General features: G+C 42.2%; 1 protein-coding gene across 1 annotated transcript in view; it reads right to left on the reverse strand.

The window, feature by feature from the left end:
• The window catches only part of Fkbp14 (peptidyl-prolyl cis-trans isomerase Fkb14), a 21,295-nt gene continuing 6,333 nt past the window's right edge, over positions 1–14,962 (reverse strand). The window contains exons 2-3 of the mRNA XM_069061199.1: positions 473–749; positions 1–416 (exon numbers count right to left, since the gene is read on the reverse strand). Of these exons, the coding sequence (XP_068917300.1) occupies positions 234–416; positions 473–749 (460 nt within the window). The 3' untranslated portion in view covers positions 1–233. The remainder of the gene's footprint in view (positions 417–472; positions 750–14,962) is intronic.

Here is a 14,962-nt window from a genome sequence, read left to right on the forward strand (position 1 = left end):
TCATACAAAAAACGTTTATTAACTTCAATAGTATAACAACATACAATAGATTGCACTAAAATTAACTCGATCCATGATGATTCGTTAACGACAACTGGAAGCGTGTGAACTTAATAAATTAAAGAGACTTATCCAAGTTTGTGCTGAAACAAATCGAAAAACTGAGTTTCACGTCTCGTCCGCACCGTATAAAAAGTAAAAAAAGAAGTTGCAGTCCAGGAGGTCGCACCGCGTTACAGTTCGTCGTGCTTGGGCCCGGAGAACTCGTCGTGCGAGATGAACCCGTTCTTGTCCTTGTCCTCGTGCTGGAAGATCTCTTCGACGAGCTTGTCGTGGTCGGCCAGCATGTTCTTCATTTCTTCGCTCGGCGCCTCGCCCTCAGCCGCCACCATCTGCTTCTTCAGGTACTCGCTCACCTGCAACACCCCACCTTCGATCAGCCCCCGCCCGTCCTCCCGCCACACCCTCTCACCTCCTCGCGGCTGAGCTGGTTGTCCTTGTCGTTGTCGATCTCCTTGAAGACGTTGGTGGTCGGCGGGGAGTCCCCGATGCTCAACAGCTCCACCTCGAAGAGAAGGGTGGCGCCGCCCGGGATGACGTTCCCGGCGCCGCGGTCGCCGTAGCCCAGGTTGGGCGGGATGGTCAGCTTCCGCTTCTCACCGACGCACATGTCCAGCAGTCCTTGGTCCCAGCCCTTGATCACCTGTCCGACGCCCAGCTGGAAGGAGAAGGGCTGCTCGCGGTCCAGGCTGCAACGGAACCAGTCAGTTAGTTTGTGGGCGCCCTCTGGTGGAGGAGTCGCGAACGTCGCGCGTCATCTGCCCGAACGGGGTCGGTGAAAGGTACGAAATTAGCGGCGACGGCGAATTACTGTTCCGACTTTGGCGGCGCTTCCGGAAACCGCACGGCTGAAGACGGATTGGTCGATCGTTGGCGTCCGCCGATGCGGAAAGTTTCGCGTTGGGCACGAGCGAGGCGGCGAAGAACTGTCCTCCACTTCGGGGGAATTTTCATGATTCGGTGAAATTTGGTTATACCGTGATTACCGTGGGTTTTTTTTATTACGAAACAAACTGGACGTCCTACTTTTTTCTTCCAACGGAAAGTAATTTGTCAATTTGATTATCTGTTTTTTTTTTCGATGCGATTCTGTTTTCATGAGTATAACGATAAAAATTTGAAGAAGTTTTTTTTTTATTAATGTTTCTAAAAGACAATATTGTATGATTTTGATAGAATTTTAATTTTTGTTAAATTATACCGAGCGTTGAACAATTCAATATGTAGTTATTTGTACCGTGAGATCGAAAAAAAATTAGAATTGGCTGTGACCAAAAATTTCAGTTGGCAATTCGTTAAAATTTCAATTATCAGATGTCAGTCTTAAAAGTTAGGTTAGTGATTTTGAGAACGTTGAAATCTTGATTTTCATAAAGGCGTGCATTATGTGTGACCTGTCGGTTGTAAAAGAATCATGAGGAGCTCGAATCGTATTTACGAACTAGGGTAAATGTTCGAAATGTCTGCCTTCAGCTTCCTTTACTTCTTCAAAACCGCCCTTTTCCACCGCTTTCGACGATTTTCGAACCGCACAAAATCCCATTTCCAACTTCCTCGCGCAGTTTTGCAAATTCGCGAACTTGACCCCCGCCCGACCCCATCCCTTTGTGATGCGCCGTTATTTATAATGGCCTCGCCCCGTCCCCGACGTTCTTATAATAACGAAACTTTTTAAGATCGCGGCGCAATGTAACGACACGGTCGAGACGAACTTTTCCCTTAAAAAAAAAACGAAGAGAGAAACCCACAGCGCTTACTGCGATTAATATTTAAGTGCGTCGCGCTGTGCGTACGGGGGCGGTTTTTGGCAGTTGCCGCCATCCTGTCGGGGACAAGACAAAAGATTTTAAATATTCACGATGTCATGCATAGGAAAAATTCCCCGAGACATAACGGGCTAATTTCCCGATATGGGAACGTTCAAGGTTGCGTTTGACGGCGGCGAACGCGCCATTTTGGATGTTTGCTTTGGAGAAAGTTGGCCTCCGAAGATGTGTTCGGCACGCGGTGGTGCACCTGAAAAATTCAAACACGACGACAGACGGGGGGGACCCCGAACGACCTTATTTGGATATTGATGCGGCGGAAGAGGGGGCCGGCCCTGGCCCCTGGTCCTCCGGTCCGGCCGAGAAAGTGGTCGGACGTGTTGGAACGAGTCAGATCGATTTATTGGGAAAATCCAGCGTGAAAACCTGTGCCACGCTACTACTTTCGGTGCATACTTAACAGGGTCACTAGGGCATTTTTTCGATTTTCGAAACGGCTTCTTTGGGCGTTATTTTGGCTTCAGATCGATTCGGGTGAAGCTTTCTTCGACAAAACAAGACTCGTTGTGGTTGATTTCCCGAAAACGGAAAAATTTTGAGGTAAAGAAACTTGGTCTCAATTTTGACGGTACTCTTCCAATGTCAAGCTAAATGACTTTTCGGCTTCCTTAACTATAAAACACCTTTGCCTTTCAATTTAGGTTAAGGTAGCTCCAACTAACCAAGCACTCGGCTTCGCCTCGTACCTGAAACCTATTTTTCGCGCTGTAAAATCCCCCTACCGTACTCTAATGTAAATAACTATTCTAACATCTAGTACGAACTGATTGGATTTTGAAAAGACCCCATTTGAAAATTTTCAAAAATTTCACACCACAAGAAACGTCAAAAGCCAGCAACTTCTTTCAGTTTTTCCTAATTACTCGTCGAATTAGGGTCTTCTCGGATCCGTTCGAAAAATCTCCGGGGGCGGCGACCGCACGGCCAAGATGTACCGATCAAGATCAGGCGCAGATTGGGATTTATTATCCTGAACCTTAATCGGATTAACGGCAGCCCCGTCCGGAGCAGCCGTTATCCTATCTGAATTTTTAATTTATTTCCCGCAACGATCCCGCTTCGACACCCCACCGCCGCCAATTAGACAACAAAACAAATATTTATCCGACAATAATTGATAAAGCCGACAACGGCGGCCGATAATGACCGGAATTCGGTCCCCCTACCCTCCCTTTTTCGGATTTATCGGTGCGTTCCCTGATGGCCGATTTAATCCCTTTTTGTATTCGGAATTTTCCATTACTCCCTTTGTGCATTCCTTAATGCGAGTTCGCAGACGGAGACACGGGTGGTCTTTGGTAAAAAAGAAGAGAAAAAGCAAAAAAAAAACGAACAGGAAGCTCGACTTGTATGCATCGTACCGCGTCCTAATAAACTGGATAAATTTACTACACGGGAACATTCCTGATAGCGCTCACGAATGAATTATAAATCGCGATGGATGGGGGAAGCAGACGATCCAGGGTGGGTTTTTAAAGTCGCGCCGCACCGACCGGAATTTATCGCAATGATTGGTTAAGTGGAGGAAAAATTTCATTTGGGAACTTTCGAGAATCCACCTTTGCCCCGAAAAAAGCGACAGATGAAGTTTTAACGACGTTAGCCTCGTGCTCGGCTTCATCAACTCGTTAAGTCGGCACGATTCGGAAAATGGAGATCCTGGGCGAGCTTTCACGACCGCGAAAACTAGACGAAGCAATTCTGTAATCGTTATTTACATTAGAGTACGGTAGGGGTATTTTACAGCGCGAAAACTAGGTTTCAGGCACGAGGCGAAGCCGAGTAGGGCGTGTAAATTACCTACCGTACCACATTTGTATTAGACTTTTCGGCTGACCAAATGTTTTATTTTGTTTAGTTATATCACCGACCCACTAAAGATACTAATCGATTTAAATCATTATTAATTTTTACGTCAAAAAATCGTTTACATAATAAGAAAAGTATTCTGAACGTCGTGCTCCGGTTCGTTGACTTAACACACTTTAAATGCACTCGTTCCATTCGTTTCTCGAGTCCCAAAAAACAAAAACTAATCAAACAAACCGGTCAACCCACTTTACACATCCAACTGACCTCTTTGCCATAGCAAACTATTTAGAAAACGTGTCGTACAAATGAGAAAAGAACTGATTAGTACATTTAAAAAATCTCACGTTATTTGCGACTGCTCTTGAGCACACATTGACATTGACGCATGGCACGTGACAAAATTTCCTTGAACTTTACAACACCCGTATATTATTTTAAAAGAAATTCTTGTGTGCACTAGAGCTTTTTCGTTTGAATTTCTTCATAAAAGACGAAGAAATGAGATTGAACAGGTTTCAGCTTGTCAGATTTTTCAAAAATTCGTCAAAATGTCACAAATAAGCGAAATTTCGGAGACATTTTGCAACATCCCGCCTAAATGTGTCTCTTGTGTCACCCCAAAGACGTAACTAACAAAACTGACTAGATTTAGGTGTGGCAGGTTTTTCAAAAATTCGTCAAAATGTCATTTATTGGGCGAAATTTCCGGGACATTTTGCAACAACTGTATTGAAAATATGTCTCTCATGCCACTCCACTCGTCTGTTATAAACGAGAAATGTTTTTCAAAAATTCGTCGAAAATATTGTATAAAAAGTGTCATTTTTGAAGCTGTCAAAAACCAGTTTTCACAATAACGTTTTTGACAGTTTCGCGTGATCGAAATCAAGTTTTTGTGGGTACGAACAAATCTCATCCGGCGAAATAATAAATCTTGTAAAAAAGTGGACCCACCCCCATCTCGCATATTTCCCCCGGCAATAAACGTCTACAGAGTGATCTAATTGTAAATTTCCCGGTAATAATCACTCCCAACGATCCCATTAAACTAATTTGTAGTCAAATGTATGCGCTAATCGATGGAAAGACTGCACCGAACGAACAACTTTTCCGCAAACATCCCTCGGACACGTCTGAATTTTCCGCGGCGCGGAAAATTTGATCCCGAACCGGTGCAACCTGTCGACGCAATTAATTAGGTGCCGCGCACTGTTCTTCCCCCATCCCGAGACGACACCGCTTTTTCCTCACGACCGAGACCATCAATTCAAATATTTACAAACCGAATCCTACTTTTCACATGACACATGCGAACATCTGATCAAGTTAGCGGCTTCCTTTTGCTCGCTTATGAATAAAACACGCGCGCATCTCTAAGCGAGATGGCAGTGGCGGAGCCGCAGACGGGATAAATGGCGAGGCGGCGGTGCGGTACGATACATCTTGCGGGGGCTTTTGAACCGCAATCGTACAAGAACATCGAATATTAAAAGGATTAAATACTAAAAATAAAGCGGCAAAAAATGAATACTGTGAAAGTGACAATTAAGAACTAAAGCTAGTGTGACACGATACTAAATTTCACAGAAAATTCTGTAAAAATGACAAAGACAGACTATGATCCTGATCGTTCATTGGTCCTGATCGAGGGTCTGTCTCATTTTCTAACAAATTTTCTACACAATTTAGCATCGTGACAAACTAGCTTTAACCTCAATTTCTTTCTGACAACAGAGATCCCAGTGATCGTGGGGAAGTTGCCGTTGCGCTACCTTCTGTTGGTAACAACTTGACAAGAACGATTGTCACGCAACACAACTCCCCAACCGCCAGGGCTCGTCAGTGATACCAACTTGAAATCGTCCAAACAAATGTCGCATTTTTCGCGATAATCTGTGCAAAACATCTTCCATATTTACCCCGGAATGAGCTCGAGACAGCAAAGTACAACAAACTTTCATCACTTTCTACAAAACAATATCGTTATAATATCACTTTTTTGCGAAAGCATCAGATAAAACTGGATGGTTTCAGACTTAACCTCACTTTCCTGCTGACAGGTTATGTCGGTCCGTAAAGCGAGACCAATATTGTTATTATTCCAGTTTAACGAGTATTTTACGTACCGTAAACAGTAAATATAAATTAAAACCTTACGATGGTATTAACGGAATTTGAAATTTAATATTGTAATGCTGCAGCATCCGCGTTATCAACGTGTCGACTAATTCGATGACACTCATCACAGAAGTAATAAAAACCGATGGTTAATTAAAAATTGAATAATAGATTAAAAATTCGTCCGGTTTACAGTTTTATTGAATGAAAATTTTTATTAGGACGATAATAAAAAAGATAAAATCATTATAATGCGGAGATTAATTTCAGATTTCGTTTAAAAATTCACACAAATTCGAATTCGTTCGCAGGACTTCTCAGTTAGTTTACTTCAATGGGAATTGTCGCAAGTGGTTGGCAGCACCGTCTGGAACGTTGACGTTTCTGTCATTAAAGAAAAACACGGAGAAACCAACAATTAGATGTGCAATTTTTTGTGAATTATGAATTCCCTTTAGAGTGATGAAGATAATATCGAATAAAGTCCTTCAAACCCGCTCACCGAGAGATCAGACTACTCTAAACAAGTGAGGTTATGTAAGATTATGTCGTAAATACCTCCAGCGGTGGACAAAATGACAATTTTTTAATTCATGCGGGTTTAGAGTCATATTTTGTACGGGATTAGCACCAGAATGTGTTTTATTACCAGATTACTCGTTTCGTGCAAAACATTTAATCTTTCTTATCGGTGCATCATATTTTATGGTGTCAAAAAAACGAGAAACATTCCGACTTTTCTGAAACTTGCAGTGCATGCTTGACCACAACAACCTTGATTCACGATTTGACAGTAAGTGCTACCAACACAACAATATAAAAAAATCCTTAAAAAGAAAAAAAAAGCAAGCAGAACTTGCCGGTCTACAGTCTATGGTCCAGATGTTTTTAATTCGGAAAGTTCTCGTCAGTCAGTACTCAGGAAGACCCCGAAAACGCAAAAATTACTTACATTAAGTGCATTCACGTTGTTTTGGCATACTGGAAGGCCATGGAAATGTTGAATTAGGTTGTTTTTCTAAGTTTGAGGTTATAAATAGCGTCAATGTCGAGTGCATTCTTGTCAGTTTTACTAGTTTGCAATAGGAGAATACCGAGACATCGCGGGAAATTCAGCAACATGTTATGTTCATTATGACAGGTCCGCATATCAGGCACTTTAGTAACGAAAATCAAACAGTATGTCCAACGTTAAAAAAATAAATCATGGCCTCCCATTATGCCAAAACAACGTGAACGGTGTTTATTGACAACTGAATGAAGAGGACCCTAAACGTGAGCCTTGTGGCACACCACCAGATTGGTCGTTTTACTCCCACAACACCTCTTTATTCTTTGTTATATTTAGTTTCCAAAGTAACTGAATTTGTTTTAAATGATTTCTCTTTTGCTACCTTGCTCGTTTCTACATTCTTCGTCCTTCATGTACTCTAGTTAATGATAAAAGATAGGAGGCAAACATTTTTTGCGGGAAACATTGTCCATTAATAATCCTTCGCCGCACGTTTCCCACCAACTCGTCGGTATCGTGGCGAAACAGGAAAATATGAAACCGCCAGGCCGTATATCTGCCCCCGTCTCACCACCTGTCGATGAAAACCCGCCACCGGAATGATAAATTAATTTACTTGACAGCGGTAAAAACCGACATCTCCGTGTATGCACGGGCGTCGCGACGGGCATGAAGTTGTCAGTCAACTTTCATCGTATATATCCCACTTCTGAATTGTTTATGGCGTTTGCACGTAACGTTGCGCCTCCGAGTGTGGCCCTTTTCTCACTGGCGGCTTAAGCCGGTTCGTTCCCTCAAATATTAATGGTTTTTGTGAATTTTGGATGTGAGAAATACGGTTAAAGTTTCACAAGTGCAAGCAACCAGGTGACGGCGCCGGAGGTGGTGTGGGGCGGGGGTCGAAAACCCGACGATTATTTCTCATATCGGAACGAGCCGCTCCGAAGGGGCTGCGGTCGCCGGCTCCATAAAAAGACGCGCTTTTTGGCGGGATAAGCAGCTTTCATCAATTATAGACGCGGGCGCCCTCTTTAACGGGACTCGAGGCGGGGCTGAATTTTTAATCGCTCCAAATCAACGGGAAAGCCTCTAAATTCCCATTAGCCCGGACAGCCAATCGATTCTTCGCTCATTATTACTACTACCACTACAAACGGAGGCACAGCATCCAGGCCGCATTAAGTTATCGCCACAACGAAGTGACAACCGGACGGCGGCCACCCGTCCAAATATTAACCGCCACCAACATTGCTTAACCTCCCTGATCGACCAATCATTATAACAAAAACTTCCTTTCTGTTATTATCCTTTATTGGCATCGACTAATTGCGCTGCCCTTTCGGCGGCGCGACTGTCCCTTTTCTTGGGCCTCGCCGCTCCCGCTCCTTCCGTAATGAATGCTCGCACGTCCGCCGCGTTTCGGTATTCGGGGTGCAATAAAAAGAATTAAGACGTCGCCCCGCGCCCATTAAAACTTTAGAGGGGCGGCAACCTGCCCCCTCGCTTAAAAATACATAGTAAAGTGGGGCAACACGCACGCACCGTGACGCCAATCCCGCAACTCCGGCTCTCGTAATTCTGGGTCTCTCCAGGTTTACTGTTTACTTAGTTGCAGTGGCGTGTGTTGGGTTGTTTGGGATGCACGCCGCCCCCCCTCGTTTTCGCCCAAATTATTGTCGTCGTCGGGGTTAGGGGGGCAAGGTAGGTCCACGGAGCGATCTGTCTATTGGGAGGGAATTGATGGGTGATGGAGGATACAAGAGATGATAGCGGGCCAGATTTTGTCCAATTGAGTTATTGTGGAGCAGACGTTGAAAGACACGGTTTGAAGGAAAAGAAAAAGTTTTGCCGAGTTTTGAATGTGGAAAGAAGTTTGAGGCACTACGTCAAGTGATGAAGGGATGAAATTACAAAAATGGGAAAAGATTTCTGTCACGAGAAAAGACGCTACAAAAGAAACAAAAGATCAGTGATGGAAAACAAACTGAGATAAGTGAAATGGAAAGATGACCCAAAAAATTAGACCAAGGGAGAAAGAAACCAATTGAGTACAAGTTACAAACGAGAAACTTTATAGAGAAAAACATATTTCAAATACGAATATTTTAAAACTACATATTCAAATCAATGTCGAAACATATTTTCCTCTAAGAAAATATAAAAATACAAGAGAAAACATGTTATGAAAACAGATTAAAACACAAAACAGACGATTTAATAAAGCTCAAAGAAAAAAAGGAATAAAAAGCGAAAGATCTTCATTTCTCTTTCAGTTTTATTTTGATCCAGTGTTTCTATTTCCTCCAATATTTCCTTGTCAATTCTTTTTACCTTTCTTTTTATTTTTGTATCGTCGAATGGTGCGTTCACAATCGACTCTTCAACGGCAACTTTGACCGGAAATTTAAATGAACGCCCGATACTTCTTTTAATCATGTAATCCTTTTTTTTTCTCATCTCATTCTTTTTTTACATTTTTATTTCAGCAAAACTTTCCAACATTCGTTTACTTTTTTCTTTTTTGTTAATTTTTTTTGTAATTTCAGTCCAAGTTTCTCTTTTTTCTTATACCATTCTAATCTAATATTTCTCCTTGCAGGCCTTAGCAAACGCATTTAGTTTTAATGCAAATCCTCGAAGAAAAGAAACTTTTGTTCTCTTTTTATCTTGACCTCCTTTGCTTTTTTCTTTTTTTTTTAATTCTTATGGTTTACATCTTCTCAAGTTTTCTTTTCTTTCTTTTCTCATTTAAATATTCTACTTCTTGCAAACAACGCAAGATGTGAGAATCAGAAGATATCTGATATTCTATAGATTAAAATACGACCTCTTTGTCTCTTTTCTTATAAGGAACACTTCAACTTTTTAAATTCTTAATACTTAATACATTTAATACCTTCTCAAAGACTTTTGTTTCTTTACTTCACTCTTTATCATTTCATTTAAAGTTGCGTCCAAAGAAAAAAAAAAGAAAAAACGTCAAATCATCATGCTAATTCTCGAGGTAAAAATTGTCCTCAGTTAGGTACATATATTTTTTTAGTTCCCTCAGAAATTTCTTTCCGATCTGAAAATTAGGACAGACCCTTGGGGCATCTGAATGCAGAAACTCAAGAAAGTGGTATAGTGCTTGTAACTTCCTAAGGAATTCTGACTTAAACCCTAAATAAACCGAACAAAGACCCTACTTAAAGAAATTTATTGTGATATTGTGCCTGTCAATCACTAGAGGGTCTCCGACAAATATTTTGAGGACTACCCCAGGCCGGCTAGTGATTGACAGGTACAATATCACAATAAATTTCTTTAAGTAGGGTCTTTGTTCGGTTTATTTATGACTTAAGCCAAAATTCCTTAGGAAGATAAAAATACTATAGGTAGGTAGTGGTAATAACGCTGAACAATATTGGTTCTGAAGTCGATCCTTGCGGCAAACTTTCTCTAAGCCATAAACCATATATTTTTCTTTCTTTTTTCTGTATTTATTATACAATTTGCAATCTTTCATTCGTTCATTCTAGTTTTTCGAGATCTTCTTGGGCAGATCCTTGTGGCAAACCTTCGGTGACCCGAACCCAAATCGAACCTTTCTCTCCACGTTCATTAGATTCCAGTAAAAAATGAGGTGCAAATTCGCGTAACGATGACACCGCTTGAAAAAAAACTCGAATTTACTCGCCCCCTGTTAATTTCATCCTTCCGTGCAATTTCCTCCGTCTCGTCCTGCGCCTAAAAAAATATCAATCGGGCCGAAATCTCCTCGGAACGGTCGTTTCATAAAGACTAACCCTTCCTAATCCCGCCGTGAATCCTCGGCACTCTCCTTTCTCGTGACGGCCCCGCCGCCTCTGTCACCATAAAAATTCCCATTTTACAACCGGAAAAACTAACTACGGAACAGATGAAACGCGACAGCCTCATAATCCAACATCTTGTCCCGGGCACATTACATTCCGTATTATAATGAGACTTGTCAGTGGCACGCTTGAAAAATAAGATGAATATTTTAAATGTGCGCTCACTCCCTCTCTCCCCCCCCATTCCCTCGTTCTATTTTCGTACCGTCGGCGGGGAAATTACAAAAGACGAACATTTTTCGCGATCGTCTCCGACGAAAAACGGATTGCGAAAGCGACGGAGGCGGCGGACGCCACCGCCGCCACTCGACACCATTAATCCACGGCATCCTTTGATACGTCCCGTGCACGGAACAAACGAACCGCACCAAAGCTCGAGCTTTCGGAATTAAGGAGCGCGCACACACACACGTCAACGTGAGAGGAACTTAACCGGATCCCGGAGCGAAGACGAAGATCCTGCACGTTGATTCTAATTCGGCGAGATCAAGCGTGCTTAGTGTTTGCAAAGCACGCCTGATTGCCTACCAAACTGTTACGACGAATTTGGGGACTTATGCAAATTAGGTTGGCGCTAGACGCCCGGATTTTCACAGTTGGCTCTGATTTGGGGACATTGCAGGCTGTTCGGTTGGCAGCACTCAACCTGTAGCCCTCTTCATCTCTCTCTCTTATCACGTTTCTCTTACGCAACCACCAATCACACTCAGATAAACCGTCTTAACTTAAGTCAACGATTCTTTATTATCATTATTATTATTATTGCTGACGTGTTTGACCTTTCTCGCTGGTCTATCTTTAGTGTCCGGATAAAAAATCGTACCGGACCGGAGTCCCCGGGGTGCTCCGGCCACTTAACGACCATCAACTATAGATTAGCCGGGATCGGCGGCAACAATGGTGGTGTCACCGCCGCCGCCGCCGCCGCCGCCACCGTTTAAATTATGAAATGACGTGGTCGGGGTCGAGCCGGTGCATTATTAGGAAGTCGGGGGCATTTTGACAGATCGGCCGTATTTCCCACAGGTCCCGTACATTATCGGGCTCCGGCTCCGGGAATTCCGGGTGTACATATATATGTATATACCGGCACATACACATGGCGGAATTAGGCGTCCCGGATCCGGTGCGCATGCAATCTAAACTCGCACGGCCAACCCAATCCATGAATAAATATATGTTTAGCTTACAAATTTAACAAATTTACAAGATAACATGCCGGGGGAACGCACACCGGGACCGGAAACGAAATTGACTTGTTATCGTCCGCTATACATATTAAATAGATCGCTCGACGTGTTTATATTTACTTTAAATACAATGAGGGAGGCGATCCGGGGGCGGTGCGGAACGTGGTGCGAATTGGGTCGCGGCGGCAAGACGGTGCTCGTGCTCACAACACAAAAATTTATCGACCGGAAGTCGTTTAATTAGGGAGGGAACGAGGAGCGACACCGTGTGTCTCAATTAAAATAATATTCGAGGATGGCGGCGGAGCGGCTGGTCCTTCGGGAGGATGCAAGGAACGAAGTTTTAGTAGAAGATGTGGAACATTTCTAAAATATAAACTGAAAATAATGGTAAGGAAAAAAATGGCAATAGACGTAAATAGTAATCCTTTCAAAGGAATTATCATTACTTGATAGAAATACAGGGTGTTTCTGAAATAGGTGCGTTAATTTTAACTGGTAATAGAACTTTAAAAAATAGGAAATATTTTCCTAAAACCGTTCATATCTCCAAAACTAAGCTACCTAAAAACGTGAAACAACCAGATTCTTACGAAGTGGATTTTTTGCTATACGGGTAGATTTATTTGAATTTCGATTTAGGCGTTAAAACACGTTTTTCATATTAGCGCTAATCTCAATTAGCCATTGCAGTATTTAGTGGCGTAGGGCTATTTTAGTGAAAAATCTCTCCAATTTTTTTTTGGAATTAAACATCGTTTTTCGGCAAAATGGTAGATAGAAAAGTTATTCTTTGTGACGAATTCTATTACCAGTTAAAATTAACGCACCTATTTCAGAAACACCCTGTATACCTAGTATTAAATAAATCCAGCCTGGATACCGTGCCTCTTTTTATATTAATAATAAATTATATAATTGGGATGGATTGAAGCATCTCCTTAAAAGGGGATCCAGAGCTATCTCAAGGATATTGAGAAAAAAAGAAATATAAAAGAATCAACAATAATACCTAGTTAATCAATATTCCCTTTCCATTTTGTTTCATTTTGTTTTTCTTCTTGATTTTCCGTCCGATTTGTTTTTAAATGAGAATTCTTCATTCGTCAATAAAAAAACTTCCCAACAAAAAACTGTCACGTTCAGAGGAAGATTGTGTCATTTTGACAGCGGGAGTGTCCGTGGCGCCACCGGTCAAACAGCGAACTAATCGATTGGCACCTCCGCGATCACGTCACGAATTTAATTATAAATTCCGCCTTTTTATAATGTTTTTGTTGTTTCCGCAGATTAAATTAAGAGAGGAATTTAAATTGTTCGCTTTTGAATTTTTACGTTCTGCTTAATTAATTTTATACACCAATTACTAAACACGACCTGTATAATTTACGTCTGCATCGAGCCAACAAAACTAACAGTTTTGTCCCGAAAATAGTATCTGACCATTCCGTTTATTCATTCATTCATTCATTCATGCATATGTTACGTTTTTCCGGACGTCACCAACCTGTCGATTTCGACCCGAACCGACAAAATCCATAACGATCCGGTCGAGATTCGGGCGGTCGTGAATTCGATCGCGAATTTTGACACAAAACCAATCGGGAAACATAAAATTCTTTGTCCATAACTCGCGTCTTCCATGTCGGGGCGCGTTTAATCGCGTCCTCGCCGCCGCCGTCCTGTTTTCCCACGTCGCATGGAAATTAATAAGGGGGGCGGCGGGGCCCCGCCTCACATATCAATTTCCTTTTTATTGATATTTCGCGTTTATTGAATCGCGACTGCATCCTCTCATCCCCTCCGGTCCGCAGAATCGGGGAGATACGGAGTGTTCTTTTAAGCCGCAATCTGTCGCCGCTAATCCCCCGAGAAGATGATATTCTGATTGAAGCCGAATCGGAGATTACGTCTGGCGATGTTTGCCCTGATTGTTCCAATTGCATCCCTAAAGATGATTCGTGACGGATCCGAACGCCGTTTAATTCCCACGACTGAAATAATACGGCGCCGCCGTAAACCCGATTATCTGTTTCCATATCTACCCCTCGTGCAATTTTTCGGTTTTATGATTGGTGTTGCGCCCGTAAACGCGGACTAATTTCGTGTGTAAACGGGTCGGTCGGGGTGTATTTCGAACGACGGGGGCGGCGGACGTAATCGAGGCGATTGCGGTTTCCGCTGGATTTTCCAGGAGCGAGGCGGTGCACCGGGGACGGTGCTGCAATTAGGGGGTGGGCGGCGGACACCCGGTTTTTACAAGGGGATCATGGTCGAAGCGGTGCGGATTAATTGGCGGCCTGACCGAAAATATCAGACAGAGAGGAGTTAATTGAAGCCACAGGCGCAGGTAGCTGCTGGTCACGTCGGTGATTAAATCCCTGCACTGGCAGCAACGCTTTTGACCGATCATCCAGATTTACAAACTCTCATTATCCGCTTTATTTTCATTCAAATCACGTTGTTAAATACGAAACGGAGACATTAAAATATCACATCCAGGTTTAAATTTAAGGAACAAAGTTCTTCTTTACGGAACAATTTTTTTTCCAGCAACAACTTACTTTTTTACGGCAGCAGCTGTTCCGCACAACATCATAATTTCTAACAAGGTTTAAAAAAACTTTTAAAGATAACAAGAACGTTTTCGTTTCCGGATACAACACAGACTGCACCGAATCAATTCCTTCGAGGGGAATCATCTGTTGAATCTGTAACTGAGGTATTTTAAAAATTCACGTTGGACAGATTCTGAACTGTTTCTGATATTGAAACATAACTTTAAGACAAGTCTATCAAACTACTTTGGAACTTTCAACTCTTTCCAGATAAAAAGTATCCAGGAAGTGCAGGATATAAAGCTGTTCAAGTGTGGAGTAATAAAATCTAATTCGGTATAAGAGAAATTTGTAGATCTTTCTTGCTGCAGTATTTGTGACAGGTCAACACCAATATTACAGCAAACAATAAAAAAACATTTGATAATAATTGATAAATAATTGTTTAAAATAAACTACTTATGAAACTTGATGAAACTTTGTACAATAATTGGGCCATAATTAACAAAAAAACGGTGAAAGTTTCAGT

This window comes from Tenebrio molitor, chromosome 1, assembly GCF_963966145.1.
Source record: "Tenebrio molitor chromosome 1, icTenMoli1.1, whole genome shotgun sequence".
Classification (NCBI taxonomy): domain Eukaryota; kingdom Metazoa; phylum Arthropoda; class Insecta; order Coleoptera; family Tenebrionidae; genus Tenebrio; species Tenebrio molitor.